The following is a 16,611-nucleotide window of genomic DNA, read 5'->3' on the forward strand; positions in this document are numbered from 1 at the left end:
CGGGCTCGCCTCCACACACAGCTTGGGCTCTGGTACCAGTCCTCTCGAGAGGGGTTGGATGACTCCAGTATTTTTGATGGTGTGTTGTTTTGCCTAATAATTATTGTATTTTAATGTGGGAAGCGTAGCTCTTTTTTATACCATAGGAGGAAATTATGTCTTAAACTCCACATATTTTGCAGAGGTAATTTTGACACCTTCAGGCATCCTAAAGGGGCCTACAATATCACTTTACATTATTCGAGGTCATATCTTTGCGGACATCGCAGAACTTGTCCATCCACCAACTATCCAACCATCCATTTAAACCATTCAAAGTAGCATGGCATCTATCAGTGAACAAAACTGTGTGAATAATTGTTCATGTATTGCTGAGCTCAGTACAAATATTTCTCCTTGTGAGATTAGTTAGGGGTTGCCGAAATACAGCTGTATGCATGACTGCTAGCCTTTGGAGGATCCAGTGGTTCTTAGGAATCAAGAAACACTAGCAGCTTCAAACATCTGTCTACTGTTCATCAGTATCTTTTCAAAAGATGATCTATTAATAAAATGCATTTGCTTCACATAAACTTTTCTTTATACACCTTTATCAGAACACATTTGCGCTCTTAGTCACACTCAATTTAACAGCATACTTTTCTTAAAATATCCAGCATTTTCATTTCTTTTCATTGTTTTTGCAAGGCATCACACTCTTTGGTGCTTTTAATGAACAGAACTCCTTCGTCCTCCCCATAGCGCACGAAAACTGTGACATGTTTAAAGTCCATATAAAGTGAAATCATATATTTGTTTCAAAATACATTATGCATGTTTAAGGATAAGCAAGACTGGGAACTATATTGTACTGAATTGTACAGATATAGTGTTACACTGATTTTCCATCTCTTTTCCTGATTTTTGGGGCGTGGCTAAAATGGCAGCCAGTTACGCACTTGGGCATCCAGCATGTGTCGCCCTTTCCCCCACGATATAACAACTTGAGCTGCCCAATGATGTAGTTGCGCGACTGGCATACGTCCCCCCTCCCCCACTATATAATTTCTACTACTACAGCATTGCAGTTAGCCAAGCTGTTACTTGTGATCATCCTCCCGTTTCTGCCGATCTAGTGCCATGGTCAACAGTCACATTATGTCACCACCAATGTGTAAGTTGTCTTGGGTGCTCTTTTTATGATTATAGTCCACAATACTGTCACTATTTAATGTTGAAAGTGAGCCTCCTAACATGATTTTACATTGCTTAAACTACCATCGTTTTCATAGCACATGTGCTGTCTACAGTAGTGGCATTTGTTCGAAAGTTAATAGTGAATGGGGCGTGGCTTCAAGGCATTCAGCAGAGGCACCCACAGCATTTGAGAGCATAGACTACGGCTTAATTGTTACCATTTTGAAGCCTCGTTTTAAATACTTGGTCATTTTTCTAATAATTCAAATTTGACAGGGTTGGTAACAACACTCTTCTCTGTGGTGTGTCAAATTTACAAGACATTTAGTTTTCCTTTACAAGGTCTTTGATAATGTGGAAAACCCTCAACTTGTTGCATCTTTCGGCCACAGCGAGTCATTCGCATGATTTCTTTAGTACAGTTGTAAATTTATTTTCATCAGACCGACCCGAAAAACTATGTAAGTGATCGAAATATGTAAGTGATCGAAATAGACAGGAGACGCAAAATATACCTACAATTCCCCAGAAAAAAACAAAACTCAAATGTTTATGTATTTTAAAATAGTGTAATCATAGTATTGCTGTTGTGCCAGCATTTCTCAACAGAGTAGAACATGCTTCTTTCTTTTTTCAGTCCCTATTGCTGAGTTATATCACCTTACGTATGTACTGGCAGCGTAGGTTTAGTTCCCATTTAGTAACAGTTGGAAGGGTAATGGTTGTCTGTCTGTGTATGTGCCCTGTGATTGACTGGCGACCAGTCTGCGATGTAGTTTGCGCAGGTTAATCTGTGCCAAAACTGCAACTGCTTACCATTGGCTTCGATATAATGCTTCAACAGCCACTTCAAGTTACTTCTTTCACACTGGAACTTCGACTAGCCAGGCTGCCAAGTAATTGGCTGTGTGTGTGCATGTGCGTGTGCGTGTGCGTGTGCGTGTGTGTGTGTGTGTGTGTGTGTGTGTGTGTACGTGTGTGCTGTTAATAAGCTGTTTTACAACAGTGTTGCGTAAGTGCAGAATATCTCATTTTCAGAGATAGGCAGTTACCTAAACATTTAATTGGTTGCTAAATTTCACACTTAATGGGTAGGCAGGCACTCGAGAGACATAACTTTCTATACAAGCCATAAAAAAATCTTTCAGGTACAATATCACAATGATCTATAAATGATGAGTCAAGACTGGACTTTAGTTTAAAATATTGTTTTTGCACTAGTCAGTCTAAAAAAAAAAAATAATTGTTGACAAATATCAGATCAGAATACTAAGCCAGTATGGTTTCTAGAAATATTGGAAGAGTAATTGCTCTAATAAATATAATATTACAAATGTCACAATGTAGCGATAGATACTGTTTGTTCATTATATTTAGTTGAAAAATGTTGCATTAAGGTTTAAAAGCATTATCACTCGATCACAAGCCACAGCCTTTCTCAATACTGCGAGTGTACGGAGAGGAGCCCTGACAGAGTCTCTTTTGATAAATAGTCCAGTAAAGCACCGCAGCACACTCCAGGGCTGGGAGCTGGGCTTTATGAATACACCTGTCACTGTGTTTACAATGAATCTGCTGTAACACAAGATCAAGGACGCAGTAGTGATTGGAAAAAAAGGGGAAAAAAACTCTGGATGGTCTCCTATCATGGAATGTGACTTCAAGCAGATTTATGGCTTTGGCTGCGTCTATGGCTCTGCACCAGGCATAATTAGAAGTGAGGGTGTGTAAAGATGAAGATGTTTGCTCTGAATTCTGTCATAGCACTTGGGGAGAAACCATAGTAACTAGAAAATTATATGACCCATGATCCTTTGAGATGAGAGCCTGCATTAGTCTGCACAAAGTTATTTTATGTTTTGTGATAGGACTATTTGCCAGTACTTGTGTACATGCATATCCATACATGCTCTGTTTGCCATCTGATGCTGCTATGCAGACCCATACACCAATAAAAGTAAGTAACTAAAACATTAACTGTTATCAAATCACTGTCCCATCATTTAGTCTGTTGAGACTATTAGGCAATGCAGTGATGTAAATCTATGAACACACTTTTGCAATAAAAATGTGTGTCCTACTTCATTGAAAGACAGATGTTCCCAGGAATCTTATGTCCATACTGAGGGAAGATGAACAAAACATGTTCATCTTCCCGTAAATGAACATGTTTTTTTTTTTTGGTCCACCTGTGTCCAATAATGGTATATTTCCAAAAACCCTCATCCACAGGAATATACACATTCATACTTTTCAGGAACAGGTATTGCCTTAGATTTAGTTCATAATCTGTTAATTGTTTTTCATAGAACAGCATTGATAATTTCCTAAATGTAATTGAAGAGAGGTTCCTGGAGAGCAATTTTGGATTAACAGTCAATGTGCATGTGTGTGTGTGTGTGTTTGTGTGTGTGTGCGTGTGTGGGTGTGCGCGTAGAGTTTATGGCAAGTGCAGTCTCCCTGGGTGTCTGGCCTAAAGCAAAGCCAGATGAGACAGTGCTACAATACAATCCCTAGTCTATTTGATGAGACTTCATGTAAAATGTATGTGAAACCCAGGGTTATGGTGAGTTTACTCAGGAGGTTCAGATCTGACTGCACCTACAGCACACCTCAAAGAAAATAGGATTGTTGGACTCCTCACGGACTGAAGCTGGATGGCATTAGATACAAAAAAGTATGTTTGAGTTTGTGTTTCACGTACTTTAAGGCCTTACCTGCTGTTTTATGAATGTACTATACAGTACTTCAAAAATAAGAACTGGAAAACTCTGGCCAGGAGGAGGATTTTCCAAAACTCTGATTTCAGTGTTTATTTTTTAAACAGGAAAATGGTGATTAAAGTGCGATATTCAGGAGATTTGACTGTCAGTCTGATTTGCCATTGCTGTTTGCTGTACTTTGTATTTTCTTTCAAGAATATTGCAGCAGGTAAATCTTCATGCCTTTCTACGTACATGCGCAAGAGGCAGGTATGAAAATCTAATTGGTTTCCAGGGTTTTTGAGTAAATTTACTTCATCTGAAAATAGTGCACATAGGAGTGGTTGTCGACAGACCTAATGGGTTTATCACACACACACACACAAAAGTAACTATGGTACGAACACAGCATAAACTATGGAATCCAATTCAACGTACATGAATATAAATCTCAATAAATGTCAAAATGTGTTTTATTTTAATGTTTTCATAGTGCAAACAGATATTTTTGGAACTGCAACTTTTCTTTCACAAGAGGGCTTTTAAAAGTAATATTGTCACTGGAAAATACAAAATCAGTCAGATTAAGTGACTGCCACAAACTTTTAGATGAATAATGCAGTCATCAAGATGAAAGACAGATGTATCTTTGTAGTCAGTCAGGGAGGAAAATGGGTGTCACGATCTGATTATAACTGGATGCAGAAGCAAGCGGAGTCTGAGAGGGTTGTGGTGAAAGGTTTATTGAGGAGGATATTAAGGTGGATCCTTGGGGCGTATTGGCAGGTCGTCGAGACGGGGAACGTGCGGCAGGCGGTGGCGTGAGCAGGTGGAGGGTCAGCACGGCGAGGAACACGGAAGGACCACAGAAGAGAAGGAAGAACACGGAGGACAGAAGGGTATCTAAGATTGGCGTAGCTTAAGTGCAAGTTTGAGAGCCGTTGTACCGCAGGAGAATGCTAATACATAATGGTGGCGGAGCTAGTGAGAGAGGTGTGGTTATATTCAATGAGCTCCAGGAGGTGGGGTTGCGTGAGGAAACGCAGCGAAGAGCTGATTCCAGAGACTGATTTGCCCGCTCCGTCTGGCCGTTGGTCTGTGGGTGGTACCCGTTAGACAAGCTGGCTGCTGCGCCCACCGCTTCACAGAATTCCTTCCAAACAAGGGAGGAGAACTGAGGAACTCGGTCCAAGACGATGTCGATGGGGATATCGTGGAGTTTGAAAACTTGATGAGGTTAGCAGTTTCAAAGGCAGAGGTAAGCTTGGGAAGGGGAATGTGATGGACGTACTTAGAAAATCGATCAACAATAGTGAAAATGATAGTGTTACCTTCAGAAGGAGGTAGGCCGGTAACAAAGTCCAAAGTGATGTGGAACCAAGGGCGGATTAGGATGGGTAAGGGGCGCAGCAGACCAGTTGGGGGCAGGTGTGAAGCTTCCCTCGGGCACAGCCGGAGCGGGCTTAGCCGAATTCCCGGGTGTCTTTGACCAGGCTGGGCCACCAGAAAAGTTGCTGGATGAAATAGATGGTGCGGGTGATACTGGAATGACAGGTGAGCTTGGAGTTGTGGGCCCATTGAAGGACGTCAGAGCGTCTGGAATCAGTTATGAATAGTCGGTTTGGAGGTCCGGTCTTGGGCTCAGGATGAGTCTCTTGAGCGTATTTGATAATTTGTTAAATTTTACAGGTGGCTGCCCCAACGAAGCAGGAGGAAGGGAGGATAGTTTCATGTTCTGCAGGGCTGGAGGGGGGTGAGTATATGCGAGACAGGGCGTCAGGTTTGCTGTTGCGGGATCCAGGTCGTAAGGAGAGGCTGAAATTAAATCGGGCGGGGTGACGCCGTATTCTTCCAGCTGGGTCCTATTCTGGTCGTTTCATTCTGTCACGTTTGCGGTTTGGTCGGAGGCAAAGAAGGCAAGGCAAAAACATGGAGGACCCAAGTGCAGGGAAGCAGGGAGGCAACGCAGTAGTGCAGGAGTATATAAAAAATTATATTTAATTCCAAAAATAAAGGAAAACCAGGATCATGGAAAAGTCTAAATGCTAAATTAACAAAGAAACACTTCAGTAAACCCAAAACAAGAAACAAGACATGACTAGTGAAATAACTGAACGACACAACTCGCAACTATGACATAACACAGACAGTGACAATGACACCTGACAATGACATACTGCAAAGACACCTGACAACGACAATGAAGCGACAAGATCTGAAAGAAACCAGGGAACTAAATACAAAACAGATTGATGAGACAACGAGGAACAGCTGGACAAGACACGAGTGGCTGGAGAGAGCTGATTGGTCGACACAAGGTAGAAGGTTGATGAGAACAGGTGGACACAACAACCAAATGAGCACACGACAAACATGGAATACAGGAAAACATGGAACAAAACTAAACACAACCCAAACCAAAACACAGACCATCACAGTCAGGGGTTAAGGCATTTGGCAGAATGGAGGTAAGCAAGGTTTTTGTAATCAGTCCAGATGATAAACGGTACTTTAGTTCCATCCAGCCAGTGCCTCCATTCCTCCAGTGCCCAGATGATGGCTAGCAGTTCTCGGTTGCCAACGTCGTAGTTCCCTTCCACAGGGGATAGACAACAGGAAAAGAAGTGAGGGCTCCATCCAGTGATTAACAAGTGCATCCAGTCTATGACGGGGTTATGTTTTTTGAGCCAAGGTATTCCGAGGACTAGTGGGATCTCAGGGGAAGGGATGACAAAAAGAGGGTCCTCACGATGATTTCCAGAAATAAGCAGGGTGAATGGAACTGTTTGGGTCGGTGACACGAGATATGACTCGCCCATCCAGGGCTGTGACTTTCTTGGGAGACGGAAGTGGTTGGAGAGGAAGTTGGAGCTGATGTGCCAGTCCTTCATGAATGAAATTGTTGTCTGCACCAGAATCAATGAGGGCAACTATGGGTGTATTGTGAGCGGGACCAAGAATGCAAGAGGAACAGTCATACGGGAAGAAGAGCTTGGGGAAGTAGTGGTTTGGCTCACCACGGCGCTCTTGTGTCGTGGTGAGCCTGGTCTTTTGGGCATTAGGGGCATGTGGCAATTAAGTGACCGGATTTACTGCAATAAACACACAGTCGCTGGGTAACACGGTGCTGACGTTCCTGGGGGTCTCGTCGTGTGCTACCTGGTTGCATGAGCTCATCTGGTGCAGTGGGGGGTGATGAAAGGGCAGTCAGAGGTGCAGAAGGCGGGTGAGGTGCTGACGGTGCAGTGCCCATGGTGGAAGTGATCTTATGCGCTCTAACCCCCCTCTCTTGTGCTCTGTCCCGTAGCCGATTGTCAAGGCGGATGGAAAGTGAAATGAAAGAGAGAGAGAGAGAGGAGGGCTCATCTCGAGCAGCAAGCTTGTCCTTCAGCTGCTCAGACAGACCGTTCAAAAAAATTCCCCTACGTGCGGCGTTATTCCCCCGCATTCACTCACAAGTTCTTGAATTCTACTGAATAGGAAGCTACGGAATTGGTGCCCTGAGTGAGCGTAAGGAGGCGGCGAGTGGCTTCCCGGCCCTGAACGCCGTGATCAAAAACCTTCTTGAGTTCGGTGGAAAAGCAATCAAATGACTTTAGTACCATGGAGGAGTTGTGCCCTAATGCGGTTGCCCATTTAGCTGCTTTGCCACGGAGAAGATTAGGGAAGGGGGAGAGAGAGAGAGAGAGAGAGAGAGAGAGAGAGAGAGAGAGAGAGAGAGAGCGGGCGAGATGGGCGCAAAGCGTCATCTGAGCTCCAACAAAAGTACTGCAGGGCACAGCTCATGACACTCGGAGAGAATTGACTGGTTTTATAACAGCGTGAAGCATCATTCCAATTGCCAGTTTGTTTTATTGATTATTTTTTCAAAATGCCAGTTGAACTCTGATGTGATACCTCAGCATATCTTCATCTCCACATATAGAACAGGCATATTTTAACAACTGAACTCATTTTTCTAGGCATATCTTAATATATATATATATATATATACACACACACAGAATATACACATTCTGTATATCCTCAAGAAGTCCAATAGTGTATCTGTTTATTAGACATCTTTTCTTTTTTCATAGATACACAAATGAATTAGAGGTCATAATTCTGATGTAGTCTGAAGTTCATGAATAAGGTACATGGTGATCAGTGTGTAAAATGTTGACAGTACGCAGATGAGGAAATATGATATTAGTGTTTCCCTCCCAGGGTGGAATTAAAAGTTTTGTGTAATGGCCTGCATCATGGAATGTTTCTTTTCAAAGATTAAATCAAAACAAGTCATCAGAATTTATTGAAAACAATAAACTCGACTGCTTTTGATTTTTAATCACCTGACACTCTTTAAAAGAAATAAATAATAATTCAACTCCATTAATACTTGAGTACTTACTGTGAACTGCCATTTCTACCAACAAGAAAACTAGAAATACTCAACCTTGGCCTGAACCAGAATTTCTTTCATCCCAGACTGACTGTTTCCCCATCAAATATAATATGTCTTAAAAAAAGATTTAAAAGTATTACTTAATTGACTGAAGTTAAGAAAAAAATTAAACAAGGAAATAAAGATGCACACACAAAAACGCATCACAAAAAGTTGAGACGTCAAGCCATAAGTATTCGTAACATCAAAAATACATTTTACCCCAACTTGTCTTTTAGATGTGGGCAGAGAAAGATATTGATCTTTGTGATAAATACTGAGTGTGCATCTCCTGGGGGCTCAGCTACTGATTGTGTTTGCGTTTTTTCAGATGGTCACTAAACGGAACACTCATTGATCTTGGGAATGACTACCGGCGTCACATGTCTGGGGGCAGCCTGATCATTAGCAACCTGGACAAGGACCAAGACTCTGGGCTATACCAGTGTAAAGCCTTCAACATGAGGGGTTCCATCCTGAGCAGAAAGGCTAGCATCCAATTTGCATGTGAGTACTAAAATCTCTGATACGCTTCATCAGGATATCTCTTGTAGGTCGACCTGATGTGCATGTAAAGTGCTTGTGGTCTAGGTCGTCTGATATTACCTATTCAGATTGCCACAAAATCGATTTCAGAGGGGTGATTGTAATTGAATGAAATGCCAGCTGCAACAAACACTGGGAAAAGCAGCTGCTGAACGTCATTGATTCTAATTGGTGGTTTCAGCTCTGACAGTATTGCTCAATCTAAACTGACACATCGTTTGCCAAGCACCGTGATCCATACTTTAAAGGAGACCAACTCAAGTAATGTTTAAATAATGTAATTAATAATGCATTTTATTCACTTTGTAAACATCAGCTGCTTCTTTATGTACAGTATGTTCTTTAGGGCACATCTTAAAGATTAGATTTTTTATTTTTATTTTTTTTGCTACACTGCCAGTCTGCCACCCATACAGTACAAGGCAGTCAGAAAGTGAGACCATGAAGTGGGGTCCTCTCTGCCTGATGGACACTCTCGTTCCTCTTTATCAAGATCGTTGACTATTGATTATGTCCCAAGGATGAAGACCCTTTAACTTCCTCTCATGCCATTATCTATATAATCCTGTAATGAATGTGCGGTCAGGCTGGGCGAAAAGCATAGCCGTTTGACATTTATTGTCTGTCAAATGCACGGTTAGAGAGGTCTCAGAGATCAGCAGGGCTGATGCACTTTCTTTGTATAATGAGGACAACTTACCTATATACTGTAGGAATGCTGCACCTCCTTTCTAGCTGGTATCCTTTTAAACCTATCTTCTAGAGCCAGATCTCTAAAAGTGCAAATCAATTTGCACTTCAGCATCTTTTAGATGTTCATGATAAATTATGACTGTCCCTTCATTTCCAAGTGCTTCCAACCTCCTTTAAATTTCTTACGTTTAAATCAACAAGGGATTTGCAGGTTATCTCACAGCCCTCCTCTCACAAAATTTTGAAAGAGTATTACATCAAATGTCTTTTTGTAATAATTATTAGAATCTGAAGTTGAAAACAATAAGTCTTCCAGGTAGAGAATTATGTTATTTACGAGCATGCCATCGAATGTTCTGCCTTGTTTGTGCTCAGATCATTCAACTTCTGAGTCAAGTAAATAGATGTCACAAAAAGACTTGTTTGGACATTTCTACATGATACTGGAGTGTGGGATGCCTCTATTGCATTATCTATTACCATTACTCTTTTATTTCCGGGCACTCATCTTTTCAGGCAAAGAGAGTCTTTTTGCCAAGGTATCACTGCAAGTACAGTGAGGTTAGCCTCAAGCATATACAGTGTGTGATCATTTCACTCAAGTGAGGAACTATATATATATATTTTTTTTTTGCTGCAAAGGCCCAGAAAAGGTTTCGTCTATAATGCAACATCTGTACTCTCCGTGTGTGACATTCTGTTTGAAAGGGTTGTGGTTAATTCAATTTTTTGCAGTCTTTTGATCCACAGTTCCAAAAAATTAGGTATTTAGACAATTCAAAGCATTCACAAAGTAGAGAGCCTTTCATTTACTTTATTTGCATTTTTTTATTTTTTTATTTTTATGGATATTGTTGAAGTTATGAAGACGAAACATTTTCAAGGCTTTCATTAAATAAAAAAAACATACAATACAACATTAAAAACTAAATTAAAAACACAGGCACGGTGTGACTGGTTAGAGCGTCTGCCTCACAGTTCTGAGGACGGGGGTTCAATCCCCGGCCCCGCCTGTGTAGAGTTTGCATGTTCTCCCCGTGCCTGCGTGGGTTTTCTCCGGGCACTCCGGTTTCCTCCCACATCTCAAAAAGATGCGTGCTAGGTTAATTGAAGACTTTAAATTGTCCGTAGGTGTGAATTTGAGTGTGAATGGTTGTTTGTTTCTATGTACCCTGTGATTGGATGACGACCAGTTGAGGGTGTACCCCGCCTCTCGCCTGAAGATAGCTGGAATAGGCTCCAGCCTGCCCGCTACCCTCCTGAAGATAAGCGGTACAGAAAATGGATGGATGTATCAAATATTTAATTAATATAATATCAGCTGGGTGTATGAATCTCATCATTCCTTGGACTTGTAAATTAATATACTGTAAGTGATGGACTCACCAAAGCAACGTGCTGAGATCACAAAGAAGTCACCACATTCTCTATTTCAAGTCAGCCATCTCCTCCTGTGACCCTGGTGTCCTGTCGTGACTTGGCACTGTTTGATTCCACTGCGGTCATCAGAGGGCTGCTCATTAATCTTACCAGTGCTCTGTCCCACTTCTCGCCATAATCTTCTCCCTCCTAATTTCCCTTATCGGTCACACTGACTTTCTTTTGTTTATGTTTGGAAGGCTTACACCAGTCTGTTAAGCAGAGGGTGCAGGCAGATTAGAGAATGGACAGCAGTGGCTTCCCTCAATCACTCGTGAAGTCAGAGGTGGTTTATCATCTCAGGTTTAGGTTTTGTCTGCCAGAAACTGCTCATTAATTTGAAAGGGATAAGTTGTGCTGCGAGTATGGATGGGGAAGCTAATGCTTTTAAGTGCACGATTACACCACATTTAATAATGATGCTACTTATGGCTGCTGGCAGCGCAAACTCATTTGTCATGCATGCTCCCTAGTGTTTGTTCAGTCCGCGTGCTGCCTAATCTTTTGTGCAAAACAGTAAACATCATACAGCTATATCTATCTCTTTCATCAGCACTCCAGATGCTTTCAAAACATTACAGGCTGTCAGGAGATTTCCCAGGGCAACCAATGATGTCCTATTAAAGTCCCATGGCTCAAAGTGTAACATCAAATACATGCCTCAGTGAATAAGTGAAAGCTGGGGAGGGAAAGCACATGATCCCAAACATATAGTAGTCCAATACTGTTAGTGATTTCATATTTTTAAGCTTTAATCTAAATCAATTTTTTACCTTATTTCCTCAGATCTTGACAACTTCAAAACGCAAACAGTGAGAAGTACAGTCAACGTCCGAGAAGGTCAAGGAGTGGTTCTCTTATGTGGCCCACCAGCACATTCTGGAGGTAACTTGCTGTAACATTTTTCCATTTAATTTTAGACTTTTTAAATGAATCATAAGAATTCCATTTTCTATCAATGTACAGTATAAATCCATATATTTTCTTTTAATGGCATATGAGATGCCTTGCAAAGATACAACAGTCCACTTTATTTGGGCTAAGTGGCATTGTAGCTGGCAATGTCAGTGTCATGCACCGCAATTGGCTTTTTAAAAAAAATTATTTAATTGCTGGATCGCAACAGTATTCTCAATAGTCATACACCCATTCTCAAAAACATACTGACAAAGCCATTCCTTACCAGATTTCCTTCGTCTGGATTTGTCATGCCAAGCTACTTAGGAGTCAGCTAGAAGACTTCACAGTAAAACATCTTTACGCATTTGTTTTTAGAAGAAAGGGCTAAAAAATATTTGCTCAAATGACACTCCAAACTGAGATGCCATGTTTTAGTTTCCCCCTTTGTGGGCAACTGAGAAGCATGAACAACGGCTGCTGAGTTTCTCTCTCGTCATACAGTAGCTTGCACATTGGAAAACCAATTTCCCACGCAAGAGAACCATTTGTAGTACGGTGCACTGTACAGCTGGTCTATGGGATAATGTGCCAGAGTACCCTGTGTGAAATACAGTTTGACAGCTTTCTGCTCTGACAGGCTTATGCACAGTTGCCTGCTGCAACCAAAGCACTATTCTGTATTCTCACATTTTCAGAAAAGAATCAAAGCCTGGTGTTGCTATCTTTTGTTGTCCGTAGCTTGCTCCTTTTATTTCACGTTTTAAAAGAAGCAACTTGAACGTAAACTTTATCTGACACCTGCAAAGCTCTGTATATACTCCGCAGTTTTTAGTGGGCTGATGCACTGTGAAATCAGGGCCAATTTCAAGTCTTATTGGGCATATTTTTTTGCACAATGAAACGGAGTAACAACAGACAATTCTCCCAATTGGTCATACACCGATCACATTCATTTCGGACCTGCACATTTGAAGCAAGTTACATTTCAAACTCCTGAGTCTTTGTCTGCTCAAAGTGGATGAACATCTCAAATGAATCGTCTTACACTTTATGGGCCTGATATACTACAGGTTTGCACATGCAAAAAAGGGAGCAAACTTGGTTGTGAATGCAAACAGATGTGGAAGCTGATCTACTATTGGGGAGCGACCACGATTGCGTCTCTCAAACATGCTGAATTGCCGCACAATTAATTTGTGGAAAATTAATTTAGCAAATGCAGTGTGATTTATCAAACCCTGGTTGCTGATTTTACATCTCTAAATACCAGGTCCAAACCAGCCCACAAAAAGGTGCCAGCGTATCACAGGCAAGATGAGAGGCTTTTATGCTTGTGTAAACAATTTTTGAAATGTCAACAAAATTTATCGCAACAGCGATCCAGCAATGCAATTTTGGGGCTTCTGAATGATCTAAGAGCTGACTTAGAGCTCAGTCACAACAAGGAGTCATGCCATAGGCTTGTCACATATGACAGAGCTCCTTGTAACTTTGCATTTCCTTGCATCTGGGGTGATTTCAGCGCACTGGGACATTTGTCTGGTGCTGGCATCTCCCAGAGCAGTTTTTCAGGCATGCTGTCTCAAGTTTTAAAGTGTTATGCAGGCTGGGCACATACATGCAATTGCCACTCGGGACGAGTTAAATCAAATGAAACATGGCTTTGATATGGCTGCTGTCTTGCGCTAAATTATCGGAGTGATAGATTTCTTTTTTTCTGTAACTCAGTAAAAGTTTTGTTTGTCTTCCACTAACACTTCCAATTCCATCACATTAAACTAATACCCACCCCTTTTTTGTTTTGTTTTTTTACCATTGAGTATTCTTATTTTGTCGTACTAAACTGGTTGCCCTATGAGAGCATTTTAGCCGTGATATTTATTGGCAGAGAATATCGGCACTTGCAGACTATTTTTTGCTGTTGGTTTACGATGCTCACCTACAACTGCAAGGAGCTTCTCAGCTTCAAACATGGATCCACCATACGCTAGGCCCACTTCCTGGACATGAAAAGGATTTATCCCTACTTCGTTGTGCCTTGATATTTCCTAGATCCCATTGACGCCTGTCTGGTAACTGTTACTGGCTTGTTTTGAGGGACTTCAGACCATTTGTTATTTTCTCTTCAAAAGTGGCCAAGCATTCTGAGACAATTGCTGGTACACGGGCGACACCCGCTGGCGATGGAGAGTTACTGCAAGAATTTAAATTTCAGTTTTGATATTTTACGAACCCTGCACGAATGTCCAAGTGTATACAACGATACCAATGTCACTGATGATTGTTTTCCCACAGGTCTGCTGTCAAATCTGTTTGTCAACTGAATGAGATGAGATGTTTTACCTCACCCAACACAAATGTTACATCACAAATATTAAGTGTTATTAGCCACCAAATAAGGTTGAAACACTCATTCCATATATTAACCAGGGTGCGTGCGTGACAATGCAAAAGCTGGGAACCGATATTTTTTTTTTTTATCTTAGATCCAATAATTAATTTCCTATTCCACTGGTATCAAAACCACAGGAACATTTTAGAATGAATAAAAAAAAAATCAGAGGCGTGGTCTTGCTCCTTGGTATAAAAAGCCAGAGCTTTTGCTCTTTCTCCTGCCTGCTGAAAACACTGGCGCACTGCCAGGGAGCCCCACCACTCACCACAAGGTGGCGGAGACACACTTAACCTTCCTCGCGGCGCGGACGGCAGAAGCACTCTGCCCGCGCCCCGAAACTACACTTTTGTGTGTGTGGGGCAGTTTACGGATACAAGATCCATCAGGGAGGAATTGCGGCGCAAGTTTTCTCTGAGCACGTGATGAACACCGTCACCAAGGCGCTTCGGCAACCCTACCCTTGCTTTTTCTCTTTTTCCTTTTTCTCTCCTTTTTCTTACAACCTACCTGCTCGACGCCACTGCCCATTCATCGGGAAGATCGACCAGCCTGCCTAAGTTGTGTTCTACTTAATGTGTTGTTTCCTAAGTACAAAATGGTGCACAATTGGGTTATAATAACGGTCACAGAAGTTCACAACTCTCGCATTGTCACCGCACATGCTCATTCCATCCTCGCATCGCAAGTTCAGTCATTCACCCTACATTTTGTTCTTTACGTACGTTTGCTTGTAATATTTGTAGTCCAGTCCCTCTGCATTGTTTCCCTGTAGTTTCCCCCCTTAGATATAATACAATTTTCTATAAAATCTCACTTCCTGTGTCGCTTTTGTGTGTTTGACTGCAACAATAAACCGCTGTAATCTAGAACTCTTATTTCCTCCATGTAGCGAATCTTCCAGAATAGAGAGCTTGATAAGAGGTTTTCATCACTTTTCCTCAAGTTTATGAATATAAAAAAAGACATGGTGCCCCTTTTGTGTCAAAGATAGGTTGATTGTAACTTTCTGATGTACGTCAAGTTAAACCGGAAGTAAACGCAGGCGTTCGCTTCCGGCGTATTCTTTTCCTAAATTAATTCCACTTTTATCCAAAACCAATGTACGCAGCAGAACTATGAACTATGTTACTTCTGCTTGCCAAATTCCAAGGAACATTGTGTCTACATCACTGCAACCAGGTGGGAACATTTACTTCCCTCCATAGCCTTAGCTTTGCTCCTTGAGATTGCATCAGATGATTGACAGTCATTCAATACCAGTTATGACTCATACTCTCGCACCTCAGAAATGGTAGACTGGACAGCATAACTCTTCACCATTCTAAATCTGTTGAGTAAGTTTCTCTTAAAATTGTGTATTTACTATTCAACATGGCAGATATTTCTTCTATTTTGATTGAACCGCTGCTTGTGAACAAGCATGACAATTATGAGTTCTCTACAGCACACCATCTATTTATGGATTTATCTGTCTGCATCCATGCCACCCATGAGCAAAATCCCTTAGTGACCTTTGCCTCAGAGCTCACATATCATAGGAATGCCTCTTAATGAATGACGATCCATTTTGTATTTGCTCCCTTTCCTTAAGATGCCTATCCTTCAGCAAAGATTACATATTACATTTGTTAAGTGTCATTTTGGTATCTATTTTCTTCAACGAAAATGTGATTTGTACTGCAACACTTCTCAGCACCTGTCCTTTGGGATAAAAATCACTTAGTACAATTATGAAGCATAAAAAGTTGACACATTATTTGACTGACAGAATAATCACTTTTGTTTTACCATGGGAAAGCTGTTTCTCTTCTAGTAAACATGGTAAAAGAAAGAACATTAAATGTTGGTTGTCGTCCATTGTTGTGCTTTGTTTACTGTGTTACATTCTTAGTGACTTATACTGCAGCAATCACCATCCATCATACACACTCCACAGTGAATAGGCAATATACATTTGGGTTTGGCCTTCCATATTGGGAGCTGGAATGACATGTACCATGCAGAAAAAAGTCAATGCGCCATGCAATTTAAGGATTTTACTTTTTTTTCCAGAACTGACTTTTGCATGGATCTTCAATCAATATCCCCACTTTGTCCAACAAGACAATCATCGGTTCATCTCACAGGAGACTGGAAGTCTGTATATAGCCAAAGTAGAACCCTCGGATGTGGGCAACTACACTTGTGTGGTTAACAACACCATCACAAAGGAGAGGGTGTTAAGCTCCCCAACCCCACTGGTTCTCAGAAGTGATGGTAAATCTAATAATAGAGCTTCAGTAATTTGTTGTAAAACAGTTTACCAGGTCCAATACAGTGTTCATCGGGCAATGACAAACAACAGCAAGTACCGT

General features: G+C 41.4%; 1 protein-coding gene across 1 annotated transcript in view; it reads left to right on the forward strand.

The window, feature by feature from the left end:
- The window catches only part of cntn3b (contactin 3b), a 75,971-nt gene that overhangs the window by 21,382 nt on the left and 37,978 nt on the right, over positions 1-16,611 (forward strand). Inside the window, exons 4-6 of the mRNA XM_061785421.1 lie at positions 8,636-8,811; positions 11,749-11,847; positions 16,310-16,513. Coding sequence (XP_061641405.1) covers positions 8,636-8,811; positions 11,749-11,847; positions 16,310-16,513 — 479 coding nt within the window. The remainder of the gene's footprint in view (positions 1-8,635; positions 8,812-11,748; positions 11,848-16,309; positions 16,514-16,611) is intronic.

Source organism: Phyllopteryx taeniolatus, chromosome 9 (assembly GCF_024500385.1).
Source record: "Phyllopteryx taeniolatus isolate TA_2022b chromosome 9, UOR_Ptae_1.2, whole genome shotgun sequence".
Taxonomy (NCBI): Eukaryota; Metazoa; Chordata; class Actinopteri; order Syngnathiformes; family Syngnathidae; genus Phyllopteryx; species Phyllopteryx taeniolatus.